General features: G+C 42.4%; 1 protein-coding gene and 1 pseudogene across 1 annotated transcript; one reads left to right on the plus strand and one right to left on the minus strand.

Annotated features, from left to right (window-relative positions):
• Positions 1-367: 367 nt before the first annotated feature.
• On the plus strand, positions 368-25,469 carry GM2A (ganglioside GM2 activator). Its single transcript, XM_077137442.1, has 4 exons — positions 368-599; positions 5,050-5,202; positions 23,363-23,545; positions 23,934-25,469. The coding sequence occupies exons 1-4, from the start codon at positions 510-512 to the stop codon at positions 24,087-24,089; spliced, it is 582 nt and encodes a 193-aa protein (XP_076993557.1). The 5' UTR covers positions 368-509; the 3' UTR covers positions 24,090-25,469.
• On the minus strand, positions 17,689-17,786 carry LOC143665116 (U6 spliceosomal RNA; annotated as a pseudogene).
• Positions 25,470-27,205: the final 1,736 nt, after the last annotated feature.

Genomic DNA, 27,205 nt, shown 5'->3' on the forward strand with positions numbered 1-27,205 from the left:
GCGTGCTCTTAAAGGTTTTTCCGGCGTGACGGGTCGCAGCGCGAATCCAGAAACCACAGCCCCGCCCCCTCTCAGTCAGCTCTGTCCCGCCTTCCGCTCAGCCCCGCCCCTTCGCGCTCGGTTCTATCCCTCTCTCCGCTCAGCCCCGCCCCCTCACGCTCAGCTCCGTCCCTCTCCGCTCAGCCCCGCCCTCCAGGGAGCTCAGTCTCGCCCCCACCTTCCTACTCAGCTCCGTCCTCCGTCGCGATTGGTTTTGCCCCTTCCTGCCCCTGCTTCAGCTCCAACCCCAGAATGGGAGGGAGAGGTCGGCAGGGAAGGGCTCGGGGGCGGAGCCTAGAGAGATCCATCCTCTCCCCCCCTGCCCCCCCGCCCCCGGCTTAGAGATCTCGGCCCGGGGTGGGAGGGGCGAATCTGGAAATGGCTTTGCATAAGTGATGCTGGCCTGCATTTAAAGGCGCTGCCACTGCAAAAGAACTTGTAGTTAACCCTGCGCTGACCTGCCGTTCGCAATGAACCCCCCGGTGCAGGCTCGGCTCCTGATCGCCCTGGGCTTGCTTCTCGTCGGCCCGGCGGCGCCTGCGCAAGTCCTGCGGAACCAGGTGAGGGCATCCTAATTTAGAGACTGCTTCCGGCCTCCTGGCCCAGCTGGGGGTGTGTGGAGCGGGATAGGGTGTAGGAGTGGCCACTCCGCATCCAGGGTTCCTTCTCTGGGGTAAAGCCTCCTAAAATAACTAGTTACGGGAACGCGGGTGGGTCCATTTCTCTGTCTCAGTTTCCCCATCTGAACAGTAAGGGTGGGCTTTGAGGTCTTCTGCTTTGAGACTTTTTTGGAGCGGTTAATCCCACGTCTGTACTCTCTGCGCCCTTTCCAGTTAAAATTGTACAGAACTGCAGAACTACCCAGGCCCAGACGAGCTTACGACTGTCACTCCCGTTTCCTTGATAAAGCCTGGCGCCCAACTCTTCCCCTACCGGGCCATCCGGTGTCTGGTTTTGAGGGGTACGTAGATTTGACACGCCCTCAAGGCCGGAAGCTCCCGACCTGCCCTGCTGGGGACATCCAGCCCATCACCAGGTGCTCTTGGCTTATGTGCCACCGAGAGGGCAGCCGGCACTCCATCCTTACTCTTCTACTCCAAGCTTCCCCCTTCCCTTCTTATTCATCCCAGGCCTCAGAGCCCTGGAAAAGGGAAGCTTTGTCACTCTGAGAGCTAGCGAAGCTCAGTTTCATTGCCTCTTTGTCAAGTGGCCATGGGTAGGACACATTAACATCTCTGGCAGCAGCCAGAGACAGGCTAACCCTAGATCCCCATCCTTTTCCTTGGAGATGCTTGTCTGAGAGTGAAGAGCCCTGTGGTGTAGGGGGAAGTGGACAGGACAGAGCGTGGAGGCCTGGCTTCTGATTCCTCTTTGTCTTTACTCCATGGATGTGGCGTTTGGGCTCCCTGAGTCCTGGTCTCATTTGTAGAATGGATGTGACAATGCCAAGCTGCCTATTTGGCTTGTGGGCAAAGGGCAATGTACTTGGTAGTGGAAAAGCTCTAAAATCTTAAAACAAATGGGAGCTGCACCTCACCCTGCCCCAGTGGGAAGGAGTCTCTTTTGCCTATTGAAGGAACAAGGACCCTTCCACCTCACTTGCCTGGAGGATTCAAACCTTGTCCCAGAGTATAGACTGAGATTGTTTCTCTTGGCCCCTGGGCTGCTTGCCCCAAGGTGAAGTTAAAGTTAGAGACTCCAAGCTGGCCTAGCCTTCTTGACCTACAAGTCTTGGCTATGGGTGTCATCCCAGACCAGAGGGTCTTAGATTGGCAGTTCTGGAGAGGCCCCAGGACATCCTCCAGTTCACTCCCCTCCCTTGCACAACCAGAGAGGACAGAGGACTCCCCCACGACCACACTGCAAGAGGAACTTTAGTCCTTATCTGCTATGGGCCAGACCCTCTGGGCTCACATGCTTGAGAGCTCTGACCCTGCAGCTGTGGGCAGATGAGGGTGGTGGGGAGACAGTGAGTGAGTGAACCCCCAGAAGCCTGGGTTCTAGTTCCTCTTCCCACATTAACCAGTCTTGTGACTCTGGCCTGGGGTGAGCATTAGATAGCGTGGGAGATTTCTAGCCTGATGCTGGGTAAATAGTGGGTGCTTAATAGATTCTTATGCTGTAATGGACTGTCATTTATTGTGCACATACCAAGTCCTATGCATTGTGCCATGTGCTTTTTTCCTAATGAACTTTTTATTTAGGAATAATTTTATATTGACAGAAAGGTTGCCAAGATAGTAAGAGAGTTCCTGTTTACTCACCCAGTTTCCCCTCATGTTATCATATTATAATACCACCATATATTTGTCAAAACTGAGACACCAACATGGGTACGTTACTATTAACCGAATTACAGACTATATTTAGATTTCACCAGTTTTTCTATGAATGTCCTTTCTGTTCTAGGGTCCTACCCAAGGTACCACATTGCATTTAGTTGTGTCTCCCCAGTCTCCTCTGGCCTGAGGCAACTTCTAAGTATTTTCTTGTATTTTCCTGACCTTGACAGTCTCGAGTTGTGCTACGTACTTTCTTCATATGAATTTATAAGCTTCACAATGGCCTTGTGAGGAAGGTATGATTATGCCCATTTAATGGGTGAGGAAATTGAAGCCCAAAAGGGATTAATTTACCCACCATTTTGGCTAGTAAGAGCAGCTGAGCTATGATTTTAACCCAGGTCTGTGATGTATACCCTATCTCTCTTTCCATAGCTGTGCCTTTCCCCTCTTTCATAGGCTGCCTTTTCCCACGTGGATGGTGGTCCAGGTTGGGGATTGCTAAACCCTTGGCGGGTGCTAATCCGTCACACGTTCTTTCTCTGATGAACCTAACCTTGGTTGCAGAATTCATTGCTACAGGGACCTCTGGCCGGGCATTACCTTCTTGAAATCACCTCCTTTGACCTGGCTTAGTGCTTGGTGGGAGGGGGAGTTGGGGAGAGAGGAGAGGATTCATCAGTTCCACTTCCCCCAGCCCAGAACCACTTGCCAGTGTGAATCAGGCTGTCTTAGAATCTGATAGCAGCCCGAGAGAATGGATTTCCCTCCTACTGTCCAGCTCAACTCTAATTCCAGGCATTCTTTCATTTGGCAGTGGCCTTCTAACTAACTCCTCTCCCCCCTTCCAATCTTGTCCCACTCCATTCCATTCTCAGTCATAAATCAGAGCATGACATCTTCCTTCAATGGGAATTCCATTGCACTTGTAGTAAATCCAGTCTCCTGTGACCTATGAGTTCCTGTATTAAATGACCTTGTCCACGCCCCCAACCTCATCTGGATCCCTTTTCCATAACATCTGGCTCATAGTACCCAGAGCAGCTAAGCTCCTTCCGCCTCAGGACCTTTGCACATGTTCATCTGCCTAGAACACTGTCTCAGTAGTTTCACATGGCTAACCCCGCATGCTGCAGGAGTTCATGCTGAGGAGGTCTTAGTGGGTAATATTTATTTACATTAGACTTTAAGCGCCACAGGTGAGATCAGGAACCATTTCTAAATGTTTACCACTATTGACACAGTGCTCAGCCCAGGGCCTGCAGTCATTGCTCCATAAATATTTGTGGAATGAATGTTGAATGAAACACTTGCTAGCACCAGCCCTGTGTAAGGGGCCATGGGGAATGCAGGGATGAATCAAATTCCATCCCTGCCTTTCTTAGTCATCACTTGTTTCATTCTAAGGAACAGAAACCCATTCCAAGAAGCTCAGGTAAAGGGTGAATTTATTGCAGAAACCTCATGGAACTAATGGGAGGAAGTGGAAGCTGGGAAGTTCCTGAAATGTCTCATGACTGTTAACTGATGACTGATCCCATACCTTTGTACCTGGCATCGTGCTGTGAGCTTCATGTGCAGACTCTTACCCTCAGAACAGCCCTGAGAGGAAGGTATAAATGCCTTCATTTAAAAGATGTCAAAGTTGAGACTCAAGAAGGGTAGCTTGCCTATAGAGTTACATGGTAAATATGGCTGAACTATGATTTCAACCTAGGTCTGTTTGATTAAAACCTTGATTTACTCCACATCTAATGCCAAACCATGTCCTTCACTGCTACCCTGGACTGCCTCTTGATAGGCTGGGGATGAGAGACTTGAGCTTCCCCCTTTTCCATTGACCAGCAGACCCCTAAATCATTTAAAAATTTTTTTTTAAATTATTTTTTATTGACATATATTGACATATATTATATATTCCCATGCCATGTGATCACACAAAGTGTACAATCAGTGGGTAGTTGTGAGTAGTTCAATGGGATGGTGGTGGGATCAGGAGAGTTTGGGGATATGGAGGGAAGGATGGCAATCCAGGTGGGGGCCTGGCATTAGCAATGGCATGGGGGTAGGAAAGCGCAGGCTATGATTGAGGAGGTCTGTTCATTCAGAGTTATTCATCCACAAGGACCCACTGGGGAGCTGTTCATCAGTGTCCTAATCGTTCCCTGGGTTAACTGCATGCCCCTTGAAGGGAGGGTTTTGAATACTGTGAGAAACAGGTAGTTTCCTGTTTTGTGTTTCTCACTGTTCCTGGCCTGGATTGGACCGGGGGTATGATGTGAAGGTCCTGGCTGCAAAGGTGACTCCTCCAGGAATTTACTCTCCAATGGGATCCCGAGACTGGCAGTCTGGCGGAGAGTGGGGAGCAGGGAAGGGGGTGCAGGGAAGTGGGAGATCAGAGAAGGTACCAAAAAGCAGATTAGGTTAAGCTCCTGTTTCAAAGTTCTCATTTGAATAAAAAATTTGTTATGTTACACATTACAGTTCATAATAATACTTTTGGGAAATTAAGTCCTTTGAGTCTTATATTAGACCTGTCTGTAAAGTGAGCAGGGTAAGTGTTATCAAAGGTTTATAGATGTAGAAACTGAGACCCAGAGAGCGGAGATGTCTTATCCAAGTTCACACTGCCAGCAGGCTGGTCGGTTGATTCTTCTGACCTGGGAGAGTTCCTTTTGTCAGTTTTTCTCTTCTTTTCTTGCTGCCTGGTTGTCCCTGGCCATCGCAGTTCAGTAGCTTTTCGTGGGATAACTGTGATGAGGGAAAAGACCCTGCGGTAGTCAAAAGCCTGACTGTGGAACCTGACCCTGTTGCCATTCCTGGGAATTTGACTGTGAGTGCTGAAGTCAAGACCAGCGTCCCCCTCACTTCTCCTCAGAAGGTGAGCCTGGGGTGCATGGGGCTGGGGGAGCCGGGCGGAGGTGCCTTGGGAGGAGGTGCCTTGGGCCTCGCTGGCAGGGGGCTGAGACACATGCATTCAGGGATCTCTGAAGAGTTTTAGAATTCTGGAAGCCCAGAGAAACAAAGGATACAAAGAATCACAGACTCTTATTCAGTTTCGTAGAATCTCAGAATCATGGACTTTAAGGGATCTCTGATGTCAGCCCCAGCGACTTCCTCACGAGGGCTTGTGTGATGGATCCATTACAACCACCAGCCTCTGCTGGGCGTGAAGGCCCAGCACGCACTGACTCTGGGTGGGCAATTTGGTTTTGTTGTTGTTGTCTATAATAAAACAGACACAATAATTAGCAAGTAATATATAGTCACTTTATGTGATGGATTGTTTTTTTCTTGCTGCTTTCAAGATCCTCTCTTTCTCTTTGACCTCTGATATTCTGATTAGTAAGTGTCTTGGAATACGTCTGTTTGGATCTATTCTCTTTGGGGTACGTTGCACTTCTTGGATCTGCAATTTTAAGTCTTTCATAAGAGTTGGGAAATTTTCAGTGATAATTTCCTCCTTTTCTCTTCTCTTCTCCTTCTGGGACACCCACAACACATATATTCATGCGCTTCATGTTGTCATTCGATTCCCTGAGTCCCTGCTCATATTTTTCCATTCTTTTCCCTATATTTTCTTTTGCTTGTCAGATTTCAGATGTTCCATCCTCCAGTTCACTAATCCTATCTTCTGCCTCTTGAAATCTGACATGGTAGGTTTTCATTGTTTTTTTTCATCTCTTCTGCTGCGCCTTTTATTCCCATAAGTTCTGTGTTTTGTTTTTTCAGACTTTAGATTTCTTCTTTTTGTTCATCCCTTTCCTTCTTTATATCCTCCCTCAATTCACTGATTTGATTTTCAATGAGGTTTTCCATGTCTGTTCGAACATTCTGAATTAATTGTTTCAACTCCTGTATCTCATTTGAATTGTTGGTTTGCTCCTTTGACTGGGCCATAGCCTCAATTTTCCTAGTATTCGTTATTTTTTGCTGGCATCTAGGCATTTGATTTCCTTAATTAGTGTATTCTGGAGATGGTCTTCACTTTTTGTACCTAGGATTTTCTTGCTGGATAACTTTGTTGTCTATCTGTTCTTTGACATTCAGTTCAGCTTATTCTAGACCTCTAGCTTAGGTTTTGTTTAGCAGATCAGAATTTTTCAGTTCCTGTTTCTTGCCCTGCCTGTATGGTATCTTTTTTTTGCCCCCACTTAGGAGGGTTTACTTAGATATTATAGACCCCAGTCAGATTTTCCCAGACCAAAATGGCCTCCTTTCAGGAGGAAGGAGTCACCTGCATCAGTTTTCCCTGAGGGTGAGACCCAGCAGGTTTAAAGACTTTCCTGCGAAGCCTCTAGACTGTGTTTTTCCTGTCCTACCCAGTATGTGGTGCTTGTCTGCCTGTTAGTCCCATCAGCATAAGGTGATGTGGTACATTTAACTTCAGTAGACTTTCCCTGCTGAGGGTGTGGTTGAGACAGAGGAGAAGTTGTAGGCTGGCTTTAATTGTTTCAGTTTTCCAGACCCTGGGGTTTGAATTCCTTGAGGGAGGGATTCCCTCTGAGCTGGGCCCCACCCCTCTCCTGGGGAAGGCACAGCCTCCAGACAAGCTCCCAGACAAATTTAATTCCACCCTTCCTGGAGGCAGTTGGAGCCTGAGAACCTTCACAGGTGTATTAAAGAGCAATCAAGCTACAGAAACACAGTCACAAAAAAGAAAAGAAAAAAAAAAATCCTTTTCAGAGCAAGATCCTCATTCCTTGGGTTTGCCAATCAACAGCTTAAGTTGGCAAGTTGCTCTGTGTATCTCCAGGTCCTGTGTGCCCCCTTCCTTCCTTCAGGGCCCAGATCCTTTCAAATATTTTGTGCTGTCCAATCCAAAAAAACTTTTTTATTTTTCTTTTTCAGTCAGTCCTGCCCGCTGTATGCCAGGGCAAAACCCAGCAACCTCAGCTTTCACTTGAGGTTCAGCTGAGCTGGGAGCCTATTTTTAGTAGTCAGAATTTGTTAATTAATTCCACAGATTAGAGCTTGGTAGAGCTCAGCCCCTTGCAGCTAGTAAAGTCCCTTTTCTTTCCCCCGTGGGAAACAGCCTGTGGGGGAGGAGTGCTGGCCTCCACAGCTTGGGGGACTCGTGGGTCTGGGTGGGCTTGCAGTGGGTCCAGCTGGTCCAGACTGGTGTACACTATGTGTCCGGTCACTGATGTGGCCCCAGCAGTTGTACTGTACTGTTCCTGACTATTTACTCGCTGCTCTGGAGGACCGAGTAAATCCCATACCTCACTAAGCCATCATCTTGGCTCCTCACTTTTGCATTTTTTTTGTATCTTCTTTGGAACTTTCCTCCAAACATTCACATATAACATGTGTATTTATTTTTGATGGATATTTGTAAAAATAATCAGTGCACATTGTAAACATCCTCTTGTAGTCTAACTCCTCAAGAGATAGCCATTGTTAGCTATTTACAAATCCTGTGAATTTTTAACTCCTGCAAATATTTGTACCTTTATATAATGGGATTATATAATGTGCTATTAAATCTGCTTCTTTTTTGCATTGTACTGTATGTTCCATGCCTCGTTCCGTGGCATTTGGTATAGCTCTATCTAATCATTTTATTTTTAAAAGTTTTATTGCGATATCTTCACATACCATACAATCCATCTAAAGGGTATAATCGTCAGCTTTTTGTTTAAGTACAGGATTGTGTATTCATTGTCACAATAAATTTTACAACATTTTCATTACTCCAAAAAGAAAAACCCCATACCTCTTAGCAGTCATCTCTCAATCCCTCTGTCCTTCCTCAGCCCTACATATTCACTAATCTAATTCTCTTTTTATAGATTTATTTATATTAACATTTTATGCAAAATGAGTCATACACTGTATAGTGCTTTGTGTTTCGTTTCTTTTAGTAATCACAATGCTTTTTTATTTTTATTTTTTAATTAAAAAGTTGTAAATTTACATAAAAGTCATGTAAAAAGGTACAACATTCCCATACACCCTGCTATTGTCAGCACTTTGCATTAGTGTAGTACCTTTGTTACAACTGATGAAAGAATGTTAAAATATTACTGTTAACTATAGTGCATAGTTCGCATTAAGTATACTTTTCCCCACATACCACCCACCTATTATTAATACCTTGTAATAGTGATGTACATTTGTTATAGCTCATGAAAGAACATACTTTTATTTCTACTTTTAATCACAGTCATCGTCCACAGTAGGGTTTGCTGTAGTACACAGTCCCATGTTTTATCCTCTAACTTTCCTACTAGCAACACATCTGACCCAAAACTTTCCCTTTCAGTCATATTCACACATAATACATTGGTGTTAATTACACTCACAGTAATGTGCTGCCATCACTACCATCCATTTACAAACATTTGCAATCAACCTAATTAGAAATTCTGCTTAAGGATCAGCTCCCTATTCTCTACCCCCATTCTATCTCCTGGTAGCCCGTACTCTAGTTTCTAACTCTCTGAGTTTGCTTATTCTAATTATTTCCCATCAATGAGGTCATATAATATTTGTCGTTTTGTGTCTGGCTTATTTCATTCATCCTAATGTCCTCAAGCATTATCCATGTTGACATGTGTGCTGGTTTGAAGGGAAGTATGCCCCCTAAGAAAAGCCATGTTTTAATATGGATCCCATTTCTTAAAGGTAGAATAGTCTCTATTCAATGCTGTGTATTTGGGACTGTGATGGGATCATCTCCCTGGCTGATGAGATTTAGTTAAGAACGGTTGTTAAACTGGATTAGGGGATGACATGTCTCCACCCATTTGAGTGGGTCTTTATTAGTTTCTGAAGTCCTATAAAAGGAGAATGAGAGATTCAGAGAGAGCAACACTACAAAGCAGAGAGTCCACCAGTCAGCGACCTTTGGAGATGAAGAAGGAAGACACCTCCCGGGGAGCTTCATGAAATAGGAAGCCAGGAGAGAAAGCTAGCAGATGATGCCGTGTCCGCCATGTGCCCTTCCAGCTGAGAGAGAGAAGCCCTGACTGTGTTTGCCATGTGCCTTCTCACTTGAGAGAGAAACCCTGAACTTCATCGGCCTTCTTGAACCAAGGTATCTTTCCCTAGATGCCTTTGATTGGACATTTCTTTAGACTTGTTTTAATTGGGACATTTTCTCGGCCTTAGAACTGTAAACTAGCAACTCATTAAATTCCCCCTTTTTAAAAGCCATTCCATTTCTGGTATATTGCATTCTGACAGCTAGCAAACTAGAACAACATGTATCAGTACTTTATTCCTTCTTACAGCTAAATAGTATTCCATCGTATACTTTTTGTTTATCTATTCATTGTCTGATATATGGGTTGCTTCTGTGTTTTGGCAGTTGTGAATAATGCTGCTATGAACATCAGTATGCAGGTATCTTTTTTTTAATTAATTAAAAAATTAACAACAAACAAAACAATAAGATATCATTCCATTCTACATATATAATCAGTAATCATCACATAGTTGCATAGTCATCATTTCTTAGAACATTTGCATCGATTTAGAAAAAGAAATAAAAAGACAACATAAAAAGAAATATAACAATAATAGAGAAAAAAAAAGTTAAACATACCATACCCCTTACCCCTTGCTTTCATTTACCACTAACATTTCAAACTAAATTTATTTTAACGTTTGTTCCCCCTATTATTTATTTTTATTCCGTATGTTCTACTCTTTTGTTGATATGGTAGATAAAAGGAGCATCAGACACAAGGTTTTCACATTCACAGAGTCACATTGTGAAAGCTATATCATTGTTCAATCATCATCAAGAAACATGGCTACTGGAACACAGCTCTACATTTTCAGGCAGTTCCCTCCAGCCTCTCCACTACATCTTGAACAACAAAGTGATATCTACTTAATGTGTAAGAATAACCTCCAGGATAACCTCTTGACTCTGTTTGGAATCTCTCAGCCATTGAAGAGTCTCATTTCACTCTTCCACCTTTTGATCGAGAAGGTTCTCTCAATCCCTTGATGTTAATTCTCAGCTCATTCTAGGGTTTTTCTCAGTCCCTTGATGCCGAGTCTCAGCTCATTCCAGGATCTCTGTCCCACATTGCCAGGAAGGTCCACACCCCTGGGAGTCATGTCCCACGCAGAGAGGGGAAGGGTGGTGAGACTGCTCGTCATGTTGGCTGGAGGGAGAGGCCACATCTGAGCAACAAAAGAGGCTCTCCTGGGGGTGACTCTTAGGCCTAAATTTTAAGTAGACTTGACCTATCCTTTGTGGGGTTAAGTTTCATATGAACAAACCCCATGCAGGTATCTTTTTGAGTCTCTGTTTTCAGTTCTGGGTTTATACCGAGTAGCAGCATTGCTTGGTCATATCGCAGTTCTATACTTAGTTTCCTGAGGAACCACCAAATTCATCCATAGTGACTGCACCATTTTCCATTCCTACCTCCAGTGAATAAGTGTTACCATTTCTCCATATCCTCTCTGACACTTGTACTTTTCTGTTTGTTTAATAGTGGCCATTCTGGTGGGTGTGAAATGATATCTCATTCTGGTTGATTTTTATATTCCTAATAGTTAGTGATGTTGAGCAGCTTTTCATGTGCTTTTTAGCCATTTGTGTTTCCTTTTCAGAGAACTGTCTATTCAAATCTTTTGCCCTTTTTTATTTCAATTGGGTTGCTTGTCTTTTTATTGTTCTTTATATATGCTAGATATTAAGCCCTTATCGGATCTGTGGTTTCAAAATATTTCCTCCATTGAGTAGGCTGCCTTTTCATTTTCTTGACAAAATTTTTTGGAGCACAAAAGTTTTTAATTTTGAAAAGGGCCCATTTATCTACTTTTTTTCCCCAATGCTTGTGCTTTGTGTGTAAAGTCTAAGAAATCATTGCCTACTACAGTTCTTGAAGCTGCTCCTCTAGATTATCTTGGAGTTTTATGGTACTGGCTCTTATATGTAGGTCTTTGATTCATTTTAAGTTAATTTTTGAATATGGTGTGAGATGCAGGTCCATTGTCATTGTATGGTATAAGGATATCCAGTTCTCCCTAGACCATTTGTTGAAGAGACTGTTTTGTCCTAGTTGAATAGACTTGGCAGCCTTGTCAAATATCAGTTGGCCATAGATGTAAGGATCTGTTTGTGAACTCTTACTTCTATTCCATTGATCAATATATCTATCTCTATGGCAGTACCATGCTGTTTTAACTATTGTAGCTTTGTAATATGCTTTGAAGTCAGGAAGTATGAGTCCTCCAACTTTGTTTTTCTATTTTCAAGATATTTTTGGCTACCCAGGGCCCTTACCCTTCCCAATAAATTTGAAAATTGGCTTTTCTAGTTTTGCAAAGTAGGCTGTTGGAATTTTTATTGGAGTTGCATTGAATCTGTTAATCAATTTAGGTGGAATTGACACCTTAACAATATTTGGTCTTCCAATCCATGAACATGGAATGTCCTTCCATTTATTTGGGTCTTCTTTAATTTCTTTTAGCAATGTTTTGTCATTTTCTGCCCCTAGTTAAGTTCATTCCTAGATACTTGATTCTTTTAGTTGCTATTTTGAATGGAATTTTTTCTTTATTTCCTCCTCAGATTGCTCATTAGTATTGTATATAAACACTAGTGATTTTTGTGTGCTGATCTTGTATCCTGCCACTTTGCTGAACTTGTTTATTAGCTCTAGTAGCTTTGTTGTAGATTTTTCAAGATTTTCTCTATGTAGGATCATGTCATCTGCAAATAGTGAATGTTTTATTTCTTCCTTTCCAATTTTGATTCCTTTTAATTCTTTTTCTTGCCTATTTGCTCTAGTTAGAACTTCTAGCACAATGTTGAATAATAGTGGGAACAGTGGGCATCCTTGTCTTGTTTCAGATCATAGAGGAAAAGCTTTCAGTCTTTTACCATTGAGTCAATGATAGCAGCAGATTTTTCACATGCATTTTATTATGTTGAGGAGGTTTCCTTCTATTCTTATCTTTTGGAGTGTTTTTATCAAGAAAAGATGCTGTATTTTGTTAAATGCCTTTTCTGTGTCAATTGAGATGATTCTGTGGTTTTTCCTCTTTGATTTGTTAATGTGTGGTGTATTCCATTAATCATTTTCTTGTGTTGAACCACCCTTGCATACCTGTGATAAAACCCACTTGATCATGGTGTGTAAGTCTTTTAATGTGCTATTGGATTCATTTTGCGAGTATTTTGTTGAGGATTTTTGCATTTATATTCATTGGAGAAATTGGTCTGTAATTTTGTTTCCTGTAGAATCTTTATTGAATTTTGAATTAGGCTTTATATAATGAGTTAAGTTGTGTTCCCTCCTCTTCAGTTTTTTTGAAGAGTTTGAGCAGGATTGGTATTAATTGTTCTTGGAATGGTTGGTAGAACTCATCTGTGAAGCCACCAGGTCCTGGGCTTTTCTTTGTTGGGACATTTTAACTGATTCAATCTCTTTACTTGTAATTGATCCGTTGATGTCTTCTATTTCTTCTAAAGTCAGTGTAGTTTGTGTGTTTCTAAGAATTTGTCATTTTCATCTATATTATCTAATTCATTGGCGTACAGTTGTTCATAGTACCCCTTTATGATCCTTTTTATTTCTGCAAGGTCAATAGTAATGTCCCTCACTCTTATTTCTGATTTTTTTTATTTGTATCTTCTCTTGTTTTCTCCTCTCCAAGACTGGACTTTTGATTTTGTTAATTCTTTCTATTGTTTTTTTATTCTCAAATTCATTTATTTCTGTTCTAATCTTATTAGTTCTTTCCTTCTGCTCACTTTAGGATTAGTTTACTGTTTTTTTCTCTAGTTCTTTCACATGTGCAGTTAGGTCTTTGATTTAGCTCTTTCTTTTTTTTTTTTTTTTACATGGGCAGGCACCGGGAACCGAACCCAGGTTCTCTGGTATGGCAGGCAACTATTCTTGCCTGCTGAGCCACCGTGGCCTGCCCTCTTTTTTTTTTTTAATATAGGCATTTAGGGCCTAACTGCCCTCTCAGCACTGCCTTCACTCCATCCCATAAGTTTTGAAATATTGTGTTCTTGTTTTCATTTGTTTTGATATTTACTGATTTATCTTGCAATTTCTTTGTTGACTCACTGATTGTTAAGAGTGTGCTATTTAACATCCATGTATTTGTGAATTTTCTAGTTATGATTCCACGTTCATTCATTATGGCCAGATTTATTGAGATTTATTGAGACTTGTTTTGTGGCTCAACTACCCTGTGTGTCTACCCTGGAGAATAATCCATGGGTACTGGAGAAGAATGTATATCTTGCTGCTTTGGGATGCAGTGTTCTGTATATATCTGTAGTTCTAGCTCATTATCATATTATTCAAGTTCTCTGTTTCCTTGTTGATCCTCTGTCTAGATGTTTTATCTATTGATGAAAATGGTGCATTGAAATCTCCAACTATTACTGTGGAAATGTCTATTTCTCCCTTCAGTTTTTTTTTTTTTTTTAATTTTTTTATTAATCAAAAAAAAGAAAAGAAATTAACACAACATTTAGAAATCATTCCATTCTACACATGCACTCAGTAATTCTTAGTATCATCACATAGATGTATGATCGTCATTTCTTAGTACATTTGCATCGATTTAGGAAAAGAACTAGCAAAACAGCAGACAAAAATATAGAATGTTAATATAGAGAAGAGAATTAAAATAATAATACTAATAATATATATATATATATATATATAAAGGAAAAAGAAAAAAAACAAAACAAAAGATACAAACACACAAACAAACAAAAAACCATATTTCAGGTGCAGCTTCATTCAGTGTTCCAACATAGTTACATTACACTTAGGTATTATTGTGCTGTCCATTTTTGAGTTTTTGTATCTAGTCCTGTTGCACAGTCTGTATCCCTTCAGCTCCAATTACCCATTATCTTACCCTGTTTCTAACTCCTGCTGGTCTCTGTTACCAATGATATATTCCAAGCTGATTCTCAAATGTCGGTTCACATCAGTGGGACCTTACAGTATTTGTCCTTTAGTTTTTGGCTAGACTCACTCAGCATAATGTTCTCTAGGTCCATCCATGTTATTACATGCTTCATAAGTTTAGTCTGTCTTAAGCTGCATAATATTCCATCGTAGGTATACGCCACAGTTTGTTTAGCCACTCGTCTGTTGATGAACATTTTGGCTGTTTCCATCTCTTTGCAATTGTAGATAATGCTGCTATAAACACTGGTGTGCAAATGTCCGTCTGTGTCTTTGCCCTTAGTCCCTTGAGTAGATACCTAGCAGTGGTATTGCTGGGTCGTAATCCATTCTGCCATTCTATGTCTTTTGATTGGGAAATTCAGTCCATTAACTTTTAGTATTATTACTGTTTGGATAATATTTTCCTCTACCATTTTGCCTTTTGTATTATATATATCATATCTGATTTTCCTTCTTTCTACACTTTACTCCATACCTCTCTCTTCTGTCTTTTCATATCTGACTCTAGTGCTCCCTTTAGTATTTCTTGCAGAGCTGGTCTCTTGGTCACAAATTCTCTCAGTGACTTTTTGTCTATAAATGTTTTAATTTCTCCTTCATTTTTGAAGGACAATTTTGCTGGATATAGGAGTCTTGGTTGGCAGTTTTTCTCTTTTAGTAATTTAAATATATCATCCCACTGTCTTCTAGCTTCCATGGTTTCTGCTGAGAAATCTACACATAGTCTTATTGGGTTTCCCTTGTATGTGACAGATTGTTTTTTTCTTGCTGCTTTCAAGATCCTCTCTTTCTCTTTGACCTCTGACATTCTAACTAGTAAGTGTCTTGGAGAACACCTATTTGGGTCTGTTCTCTTTGGGGTGCGCTGCACTTCTTGGATCTGCAAATTTAGGTCTTTCATAAGAGTTGGGAAATTTTCATCTCCCTTCAGTTTTGCCAGCGTTTGTCTCATGTATTTTGGGGCACCCTGTTTATGTGCATATATATTTATGATATTTCTTCTTGGTGGATTGCCCCCTTTTTAAATATACCACATCCTTCTTTGTTTCTTATAACAGTTTTGCATTTAAAGTCTATTTTGTCTGATATTAGTTTAGCAACCCCAGCTCTTTTTTGGTTACTATTTGCATGGAATGCTTTTTCCAACCTTTCATTTTCAGCTTCTCTGTGTCCTTGGGTCTAAGATGAGTCTCTTGTAGACAGCATGTTAATGGATCATACTTTTTTTTTTTATCCATTCTGCCAATCTGTGTCTTTTGATTTAACCCATTAACATTCAGTGTTATTACTGCAAAGATAGTACTTGCTTTGCCCATTTTATGGCATATAAAAGCCATCTCTTATTTTCTCTCTTTTCACCCTTTTCGTTTCCCTTGCTAATCTTCATTTCTTCACACCACTCCTAGCCATTCTCTCCTGTCTTTTCCTCACAACCTGCAGAACCCCCTTTAGTATTTCTTGTAGGGCAGGTCACTTGTTAACGAACTTTCTCAGTTTCTGTTTAACTGTGAATATTTTAAGCTCTCCCTTATTTTCTTTTTCTATTTAATTTAAATTAATTTTTTTGTTTTCTCTCTCCCTTATTTTTGCAGGACAGTTTTGCTGGATAAAGAATTCTTGGTGGGCAGATTTTCTCTTTCAGTTCCACTGCCTTCTCACTCCCATGGTTTCTGATGAGAAATTGGCACTTACTCTTATTGTTGTTCCGTATGTGATGAATCATTTTTCTCTTGTTGCTTTCAGGATTCTCTCTTTATCTTTGGCATTTGACATTGTGATTAATATGTGTCTTGAAGTAGGTGTATTAGGCTTTATTCTGTTTAGAGTACATTGCACTTCTTGAACATGTATGCATATGTCTTTTATAAGAGTTGGAAAATTTTTGGCCATTATTGTGTCAAATATTCTTCTGTCCCTTTTCCCTCTTCTTCTGGGACACCCATGACCTATATGTTTGTGCTCTTCAATTCCCTGAGACACCCTGCTCAGTTTTTTCCCCATTCATTCCTCTATCTGTTCTGTCTTTTAGTTTCCTGATTCTTTCTTCTGCCTGTTCAAATCTGCTGTAGTATGCCTCTAGTATATTTTTAATCTCTTCTGTTGTGCCTTTCATTCCCATAAGTTCTGTTAGGTTTCTTTTTATACTTTCAAATTCTTCTTTATGCTTCTTAATATCCTTTATCTCTTTAGCAGTATTTTCCTTCATCTCCTTGAATGGATTTAGGATATTTGTTCAAACATCTTTGATTAGTTTGTTCCAAATTCTGTGTGCCCTCTGAAATTTTAATTTGTTCCTTTGACTGGGTCACATCTTTCTGTTACTGGCTTTGTGTTAAGGCTCTTCTTTGACACTTGGTTCAATTTATTCCAGTCCTTTAGAACTGCCCACGGGCAGGCACTGGGCAGGCACTGGGCTGGAGACTCGGCCTATTGCCGAGTCTCCAGCGTGGCAATGAGAACTCTGCCAGTGAGCCATTGTGGCCCGCCCTGTTCCGTTTGTTTTTGTTTTGCATTTATCACTATTATTATTATTCTTTACTCTCTTTCATTGATTCTAGTTACTTTTGCCTGGAGAGCAAATTCTGGGAGGAGGGTCATCCAAATAGGACTTTTCCAACTCGCTCTTTCCTAGCCGAAGTCCTCAGGGAAGGGAAAGCAAGCCAGTTTCTAAGAGCCCTGGGGGGAGGGTCAGGAAAGATGCCCCAAAGCCCTTCAGACAGCTTCCGAAGCTGCATTTTCCTTACATGCCCAGTAGATGACACTCTTCAGAAAACTTTTCTCCATGGCCCTAGGGCCCATATCTTAAAAGCTCCACCACGTAACCCCATGTCCGAGATGGGCTAAAACAGCAGTTCACAGCTGGGACCCAGCAGTCTAAATTTGCCTGATGAAAAGCCATGATCAGCGTGCTTGGCTGTGCGTACCCTTGCTCTTAGGGAAGAGGACTTCTGTGTCCCTCTCCATTGGCAGCAGCCAGCCAGGGACCCAACCTAAGGCTGTCCACCTTGAGAGTGGGGGATGGGCACTGGCCGCTGTGCAGAATGAGTTAGTTACTCATGGTTTCTGCAGTTTCTCAGGCCCATTGTCCTGCTCTTGCCTGGATGCTGTACAGTGTTCCCCTGGCCTCTGGAACCCTAGAACTGTTGCTTCATACAATTTTTACCTGTCTACTAGCTATTTTTGTAGGAAAAACGAGCCCTGTAGCTCCCTACTCCACCATCTTCCCTGGAAGCTCCCCCCTGATTAATCATTTTTAATGGTAGCAGTTTTTACTGTCGTGGATCTGTCACAGTTAATATAATTTATGTATAACCAGTTTCCTATTTAGTTTGTTTGAAGGTTTTTGTTTTAGTAGGTTTTTTTGTTTGTTTGCTATTCTATACACCTTTGCAGAAATGATATGCATTTTTATATGTTTTTCTGATTAGCTACATACAGACTTTTTTAGGTCTTTTTTTATAAATATGGAGCACTTCATGAATTTGCATGTCATTGCGCCATGCTAATCTTCTCTGTATTGTTCCAATTTTAGTATATGTGCTGCCAAAGTGAGCACTTATAGATCTTTTGGTACATGTTGCTAGCAAAAATGAATTTGCCTTTCCCCATATATTTTTTTGACATTGGGCATTTTCCAAAATTCTTGCCCCTTCTTTTAGGTCCCCAGTGAGGTTAAATGTCTCTTTATAAGTTTATTTGCCTTTTGTATTTACTTGAGGAATAACTGGTTTGATCCTGTCTATTGCCTGTTTAGGGGATAGGGGCTGGCATAGTTTCATGCAGAACCATAAAGACTTTTTTTTTTTATCCATTGCAATTCTGTTTATTGATGAATCCTTTCCTCACTAGTTTGAATTGCCACTTTTGTACTGTAACCGCCACCCTGCTGGCAGCGTTGCCAGCTGAGCCCCAGTCCAGGCTCGATAGCCTCAAAACTAAAAGAATTTAGAGATGAGCGGGCCAGTAGGAATAACTAATGAAGTTTCTCAAAAGGAGAAGTTTATCAAAAAAAAGATTAGTGCGGGCCCAGGAGAGGGACACACACTGAGTGGAGTGGGCCAGCTTGTTTTATAGGAAAGTTCTGTAGGTAGCAGGTTTCCATGGTAACCTTTGAGCACTAGGTATCTTTGTTTTAGGAGAAGACAGCTAGTGAAATTTGTCATTTGTTGTCTATACTTAAAATCTGTCTTTGGGCAGATGGCTAACAATCTTTATGACCCTATGCTTCCTGTTATTAACTGAGAGTTTGCTCCGGGCCCAGAATTTTATAAGCTTTTATGGTTTGGGGAGGCTTCAGTAGTTTGGGGGGCTTTAGGGAAATTTTTGTCCCAGGAAGTTTGCAGCTCGGTATTAGTTCCTTTGCAGCTAGATAAGAAATAAAGGACTTGGAGGTATCTGTTAACTCTTTCAGAGTTGAATAGAAACCAGGGACTTACAGCTGTCCTATTTTATCCTGCTTCAATACCACATCCTTGTATCCTTCGGCCTGTTTCCTGGTCTGTATCTATTCTGGTACCAGCTTTGTTTTCATTAGTTAAAACATCCCTGATTTAGGATCTTTGTTCCTGAAATTTCCCTAGACCTGGCTGAGTCCTAACCTCATACCTTCTAGCTTTCTCATGAGTTATAAATGATTTAATAGCATGGAGAGTGCTTTGCACAGTACCTGGTGTACAGGACATTCTGAGCGTGTGTTAACTGTTGTTAATGTGTTTGAGTTGATCTTTTCCTGGGTGCCTTTGACCCAGCCAGAAGTCCTGCATCTGTAGATGACTCTCAGGTCTTGCTTCCCCCTGAACCCCCCACGTCTTCTCCAGGCTAGGGCATTCCCTTTTCTTCAGCTGTTCCTCAGGTTATAGAGGGTTAACCTGTACCGTCTGATCTGGACCAAGTGAAATGTCATTCCCTGTTCCTGAATATTGTGTGGCTAATTTGCTGGAGCCACGTAAACGTCATTTCTGGTTCCCCTGCTGAATCCAGAGTTTAGGGCTCTTCTCTGGCAGGCAGGCTGCAATGCTCACTCTCCCACTGTCCAGCCATTGCCACGCAAACTGCTGGCATTTCCAAGAACTCTGATGCTTTGAAGCTGACTTGGAAGGTAAGAGCTGTTGAACTCTCTCTTCAGTCCCCAGCCTATTTTTCCAGGCTTCTTCATTGGTCATCGAGGTGAATCCCCCTCCCTGTTCCCCTTTTCTGTTGCTTTATCAGCTGTCACAGATTTAGGCCTATGATTTGTAAAAATTGTCCTTAAATGCCTGTTGTCTCATCCCTTCTCCCACATTCCTCTTAGATATCTATTTTTGCTTTAGTTCTTTTAGCTTTTCAGGGTATTTGCATATCAGCTATTAAATGAATACCTCTCTGGACACTTGTGAAGAGAGAAAGAATGAGTAACCTCCTTTTAGATAAGGAGCTGGGAGGTTACAGTTTGTCTTAGGCCACAAGATAATAATCTAGTTATTCTCTTGTGATTCCTGTTTCTGAGCATTTCCCCTTGGCACAGAAGACTTAATGCTGGGTCTGTTGACAGGGCAGTGGAAGGGGAGTACAGCAAGTTCAGTCCAGAAAGACTCCTCCCTTCCCCTTACAAGAGCTGCCCAGATCCAGGCCCCATATGAGCCTGGAGGGTGTCCTAAGGTCAGTGGTTTCAGTCCCTTGTTATACTGAGGCCAGAGAGGAGAGTGAAAGGTCCTAGCTCACATGGCCTGTCAGCAGTAAAGGCAGAAATCCAACTGGGTCTTCTCTTCCTCTGCTGAAGTGATGCGTCTTTATTTAAAAGTCCCATCTGGATTTAACCAGATGGATTTAACCCGGCAATTTTTAGAAGTTGTGTGACCCAGATTCCATGATGCACAGCAGGATTGGGGCCTACCCATTCCCTCTGCCCACTTGCTCCACAGGGATTTGGTGTACTTTATAACTCCCACCTGCCCAGCACTCTCTCAAGTTCCAGCCTCTAGGGCTCTGGTTTTCCCATTCCCAGGAATTGCAAGCTGTCACTGTATTTGGCCCATAAATATACTTTTTCTTAGGACTTTCAAACACATGGCTTTCAGTCCTAATAGTTTGACTTTTCCCCCTCTAATGTCATTTAGCTGCAATGCCCCTGCCAAGGACTGTGACAGCTATAACTCCCCTCCTCCCACATTCCATCAAATGGTCACCCTTCAAGTTGGTTACTGTCAGCTGGTCTTTATCTAGAATCCCTTTGTATGTCAGCCCCATGCTCAGCCCAAGAGAAGTTGTCATTTGGATACTTTGACTCTTAGGATATCAAAACCTGTAGGTCTCTTTGAGATCATGAGATCTAAATACCTGATTGTAGAGAAGAAGAAGGGGAAGGAGCTTCACCTTGAACTTGCCTAAGATGCCAGCTGGTGTGTGCTGACTCAGGCTGGAGCCTGTCTGCTGGCTCTGAGCAGGCATGCTGTTACATATCGATGCCTCTGTCTGTCTGGTTGTTGAGAGCCAGGTCCCATGTCATGGAAGAATTTAGGTCTTTCAGTGGAAGTGAATTATTACACAGCCTGGCTTGCTTTTCTGAGCCATGTTAGCAAGTAGATTGAAAATAAGAACTGAGAAATGGGCCATAGTTTGCATTCCCCAAAATTCCCTGAACGGGAGGTGTGGCAGCTGTCTCAGAACGATCTGTTGACTTAGATTCAATGCCCCTTATGCAATGCTAGTCCTGGGGGATGGGGTGGGAATGGAGATGAGGAAGGTACCACTCCTTTCGGTGGGTGCGTGGTGGAAGAAGCCCAGGCTGGGTTTCCCTCTCACTGGACCTCCTGTCAGCTGGGTGTTCTTGTTCAGGGTATACCCTGTGCAACAATTTTCAGTGGGGTATTGATGAAGCAAGAAACGGGTATCAGCTAAGGGACAAGAAAGGACAGAAATCAGGAAAAGGCAATTACATGATTCCTGGCATTATGCTCAGTGTGTTACAAGTCTTGTCTCACTTGAAACTTTGGACCTCGTGAGGGAGGTAGGCACTGTAAAATTTCATACTGGTGGAGAGATGAGGGATTGGAGGCTGAGAAAAGTAACTTCCCCAAGGGCACAGTACTAGGAGGTGGCAGAACTAGGATTCCAATCTGGGTCTTTGGCTCAGGGAGGATTGAAGTATGAGAAGGGTTGGGGCAGGTTTGGCCTGTGAGAGGAAGGCTGGGAGAGGGGCACCTCTGTATGGCCTCGAGTTGTTATAGGACAAAGGCCATGGATTCTTTTGTTCAACATGCTCAATAACCAATTTCCTAGACACTGGGCTTTCAAGGAAAGAAAGAGTTTATTACTAGGTGCATAGGAGGAGAGCACATGGCCTATTGGCCCCAAATCATTCTATCTGAACTGCAGTAATTGTGATAGTGTTATTAGAGAAAAAGATGGGCAGGTTTTAGGATAATGAGCCCAGTGGCCCCAGATGATATGATTAGAGGTGATCTAATTATTGAGCATTTGCAGATTGATTACATGCTTAGTCACAGAACGTATGTAAGAAAATGGCAGAATGAGGTATAGGTGATGTGTAAGTTAAAATCTAAGCTACTGCATATGTCAGGTGGGCCCATTTTGTTAGATCCAGGTTCGGTTATCAACATAACTTTGGACTTGGGGTGGGCTAGTTCTGGGCTGACCCAAGGTTCTTCATTAGTAAACATTAGGAGCTGTCTTCAGTGATTACAGGACTCTAAAGTTGAAAAACTGGATAAATGGGTACAAATGAAGGTGAGTCATAAGGTTTTTACTATCATAGGGGCAGAAGATGAAGGGTACACAGTCCTCATCAGAGATCAAGGCAGCTGGATTGCAATTTAGAGATTTCAGATATTCTCCTCTGTCTACTCCAATATACCAAAAAACAAAAAGGAATATGTATATAATGATTCAATAACCATAATCCTCCCTTAAACCCTATTTTCACAGTTATAAAGTAGGGGTAATATATGTGCCGGCAAAGCAGGATGTGGCTCGGGAAGGAAGCAACTTGAATTTGTCTACTCAGGATAAAGCGTGTGCTGACTTCTCCCTTCTCTCTGGACCGGAGTGGAGGTGGCCAGTATCCCAACATTTGGGACCACTGGGGAACCAGCCTGAGCCCAGCAGTCTCTGGAGAATAAGGGGATCCCTCCAGAATTTGTCTCTTAGAAATAAAACCCCAAATCCAATCCTAGAGACTGGATTCGAATGCTAGGATGTCAGAGCTGAAAGGGATCCAGAAAATATTTTTTCCTGCTATGCTATCCACAAGGAATTAGGTACTTGGGAGAAAGCTAGCTTTTCATAACTCCTTTCTTCACTATTTTCCCTTGATACCTTTGTTGGGACAGAGACCTGGTACTAAGGGACACTTCATTTGGGCCTAAGGACAGCAAATGCCTAGCAAATGCTTAACATGTGCTGGACGCAACTGTAACTGTCTGCCTTGAAGCCTTTGCTTGGATCAGTTCCATTTTCCAAACAGGAGCAGACCCGTGACAGGCTGGAGGTGTGAAGTCCATACGCATCTTCTCAGCCAGCTTCTCTCGGGTGCAGGGGTCCTTTTCCAACTGGGTCCAGGAAACCCAGCACCTCTTGAGGTAGTTGTGTGGTGTAGGACAGCCGTGATTGTCCCAAAGATCGTCTGCATACTGATCTTAAAGTGATTTCCCTAAAAATTCCTGTTCTTAATGTTATCTTCTGTGGCTCTCCAGAGAAAATGTGATCCAAGAACAACAAATAAGTTCATCTTGATGACCAGCCAATTAATTGATAGTTGCCGGAAGTCCTATGTGGAAAAGGATTCTTGGGGCCAAGACTAAACTCAGAAGGAAAGTCCAGGGAACAGTGCCACATTTAGCAGTTAGATGACAGGTGGGTTTCGAGGGTTAGTTAGTTGTAGTGGATAGTGACTACGTGAAGAAATTTAAGGCTGTGTGAGGTACAGTGAAATGAGGAAAACCACAAGTGATTATTAATATCTGCTGTGGGCACAAGAAAGGGCAATATTGGGGGGCATGTGCTACAATATTACAATTCCTTGATCAGATGATCTCTAAGGCCCCATTCAGTTACATATCATCTGTGATTTAAGAAAATGCTGACTTTTTAAAGAGACAGAGGAACCGGCTGTTGGCCCCTGTAATTTCTGTGCAGGTGGAATTAACTGTGGAGAAGGAAGTGGCTGGTTTTTGGATCAAGATCCCGTGCCTGGACCAGATCGGCAGCTGTACCTATGATGATTTCTGCAATGTGCTGAACATTATCATTCCCCCCGGGCAGGACTGCCCAGAGCCCCTGCATACCTATGGGCTCCCCTGCCACTGTCCCTTCAAAGACGTAAGTCCTTGGGAAGGGTGGGCAGTTCTCTGTGGCAAGAGGTCTTTGGAGAGAAGGATCTTTGCATTCTTCTCCTGCGGATGCAAGTTGATATGACCTATCATGTCAAAACAAAGGATAGGTCATATCAAAATAGACCCCACTTCTATTTTGGGGTCCTCAGGTTACCCCTCTGTGAAATTGGAGATCTGGACTTAGACATGATCTCTAGAGCCCTTTTGCTATGGAATAAAATGTCCCGTGCTCTACAGTGCTATGGCAGACATTGATCTTGATTAGTTCTTAGGAGAACAGGAAGGACGGTCATGGCTGCAATCCTCGAAGCGGCTGTGGAGAAGGTCCCATCAACAGGCTCCCACTGACCCGTGGCTCATTGGCTTTCCTGCAGGGCACCTACTCACTGCCCAAGAGTGACTTCACCATGCCTGACCTGGAGGTGCCCAGCTGGCTCACCTCGGGGAACTACCGTCTCCACGGCATCCTGAGCAGCAGGGGAAAGCGGCTGGGCTGCCTCAAGGTCTCCGTCTCTCTCCAGGGAAAGTAACGTAGCAGCAGCCACGGCACAACGGGGGCCACGTGGAAGGCGTCTCTTTTCCTTCGTCGTGCATTTGCAAGGCCCGATTCCAACTCTTCCCCCCTTCTCACCCCTTCACACCCCTTCTGGTGCTGAATCTACGCCCCTTGCTGATTTCCTAAGCAAACAGTCAAGTGAGGGGGCTTGGACCCCCAGTTCAGACCTCTCCCAAGCTCCTCTTCCTGTCATGCCTTTATGGCTCTAACATTTTTTAAACAATTGTCAGTGATTTAATAGCAGAATGAGAGGACTAACATTTTAAATTTTACTCTAACCCCCTTCACAGGGAAGAGACTGAAGTAGTTGATCCTAAACTATTCCTCAGTTAGCTTCTTTGATTTATTTAGTTTTCTTTTCCAGGTTTTTCCAACCAACCCTGGGGCATGCTGTATTCTGGAGAGGCTGGGCACATATTGATAGGGGATCCCTTAGAGGAGATAGTGAAGAATGCTCTGTGTGTTTTAGATAGAATTTGCAAACTCAGGTGCCTGTAAGGCCAAACAAGTGATATAAATGAATGACAAGGGCCACGACACTGTCATTCTAGATGTCTTCCATTTTCTCTTTTTTTGATAGAGACATAGCTATAATAAATATTTTTTATACTATATAACACAATAATAGCACATAGCATAAGATAACCAATGCCCAGTCTTGAGTTAGGGTTATAATCGAGGGTGGTGAGGACTGGAGTAGGTTGGAGACAGTACGTCCAGTCCGTGGGGGAAGCTGTTCTCTAGCCCTAGCCAGTTCATGCCACCTGTAAATGTGGGCCCAGTATTGCCAAATATGTTCACTTTTTTCTCCTAGAGAAGCCAGATATCCAGACTTTTATATGACATCTGACCATTTTAAAATATAAGCAACTAATTTATTTTTTTAAGCACTGGAGGCCAAAGGGGGCAAAACACCTTGTCAATGGGGGAAATCTGGGTCAGGTTGCATTCTCTGATCTAAGAACATGAATTCCTTGTCCCTTCAGTCTCAAGAAAACTCTCTCTGGCCCCAGTTCTCCTCCACAGGCCAAATCTGTAATGTCTGGTTCCAAGGAAAAGGCTCTTCTGGTGCTAGGGGAGGTAACGGCAGCCTTGCATGGGGATTAGAAGGTTGCCTGACCCCAGCAAGAATAAATGGAGCAGATGCTAAAGAATTGGTCTCACCAGCAGCTACTTTGAGGAGTAGGAATCCTCTGAAGAGAGGTTATACCCTTATGTCAGGATGCCTAGGTTTGCTTACTTGCTCCATTATCTCATGACAACTTTCAGCTATGTCCTGAACTATGGACCAGCCCCTGGTCTGGGCTCATTTGAAGCCTGGAATGGCAATAAATCTTTTTAACCTGCTGAGAAATCTTTGTCTTGGCTGCATATTTCATTTATAATATTTTAGGGGATCTCAGAAACTTGTTTGTGGTGGGCTGTTTCTGTCAGAAGGAACAGAGACTCAGTCAAATAGCTTTAAGGATTTGTTTTGGAAGCACAGGTAAGCTGAGATGATTCTAGGTAATAGCTGTTCTGTTTTATGAGCTGCATGTTATCTCTGGTTCATCCTGCCCAATCCCGCCCAGTCACCATCAAACTTCTATCTGCTGTTTTGTTTTCCTATCACATTACACCCTCTCCAGCCTTTTTCCTCTACTGGATCTTTTAGCTTTATTCTTTTTTTTTCTCTTAATATCTTTATTGAAAAATATCCACATGCATATAGTCTGAACATTTGTATCATTCCAGAAAAAGGAAAAAAGAAACTTATATATTGCATACCTCTTACCCCTCCTCATTGACCCACAGTATTTCAATTTACCCAATTTTTACCCTTTATCTCACCCTATTATTTATTTATTTTTTACACCCCCCCCCCTTTTTTTTTTTAACTCATCTGTTCATACCCTGGATAAAAGGAGCACCAGCTACAAGGTTTTCACAATCACATGTCACATTGTAAAAGCTATGCAGTTATATGGTTTTCTTTAAGAATCAAGGCAATTGGAACAGAGTTCAATAATTTCAGGTACTTCCCTTTAGTCACTACACTACAGCATAAACTAAAATGAGCTATCTATATAATGTGTAAGAATAATCTCCAGGATAAGCTCTTGACTCTTTTTGAAAGCTCTCGGCCACTGAAACTTTTTACTTTGTCTCGTTTCTCTCTACCCTCTTTTGGTCAAGAAGGCTTTCTCATCCTCTTGATACTAGGTCCTGGCTCATCGCTGGGAGTCAAGTCCCACATTGCCAGGGAGATTTACACCCCTGGGAGTCATGTCCATGGGGGTAGGGCAGTGAGTTCACCTGCGGAGTTGGCTTAGCAAGAGAGAGGCCATGTCTGAGCAACAAAAGAAATCCTTTGGGGGTGCATCTTAGGCATAATTATCTGTAGGCTTAGCTTCTTTGCAGGAATAAGCTTCATAGGGGCAAGCCCCAAGACTGAGGGCTCAGCCTATTGAATTGGTTGTCCCTACTTCTTGTGAGAATATCAGGAACTCCCCCAGGTGGGAAAGTTGAATATTTCCTCCTTTCTCCCCAGTCGCCCAAGGGGACTTTGCAAATACTTTTTTATTCTCTGCCCAAATTACTGTGGGATATATCTGGGCATCACACTAACCTGTACAAACCAATACGATCTCACACCCTATTCAAGATTCCATATAATTATGGCATTCAAGTAAACTGACCATACAAGTTAAATTAGAAAATGTTCAGCCTTATTCTTGCAGATGTTTCTTGCTTCACATTCTGGAATGGAACCTGAGTAGCTCAGTTAATCTTTTCATGCCATGCCATAGCCTAGAATAAAATGGTAGCCCTTTGGTTAAGTGTTCTTCCAAATTCACTCAGCTCCTATGAATGCAGTAGATGAAGGTGGCCTAAGGGTACATTAGCTGCTGAACAGAAGGGCAAACTGTGGTGTATACATATGACAGAATATTGAATAGCTACAGGAAGGAATGAAGTCATGTGGCATGAAACCAGGTGAATGAACCTGAGGACATTATGCTTGAGTGAAATAAGCCAGAAACAAAAGGACAAATAATGTTTTGTCACACTAATATAAACTAACTATAATGAGCAAATTCTGAGAATTGA

The sequence above is a fragment of the Tamandua tetradactyla genome, chromosome 20 (genome assembly GCF_023851605.1).
Source record: "Tamandua tetradactyla isolate mTamTet1 chromosome 20, mTamTet1.pri, whole genome shotgun sequence".
In the NCBI taxonomy this organism is placed as follows: Eukaryota; Metazoa; Chordata; class Mammalia; order Pilosa; family Myrmecophagidae; genus Tamandua; species Tamandua tetradactyla.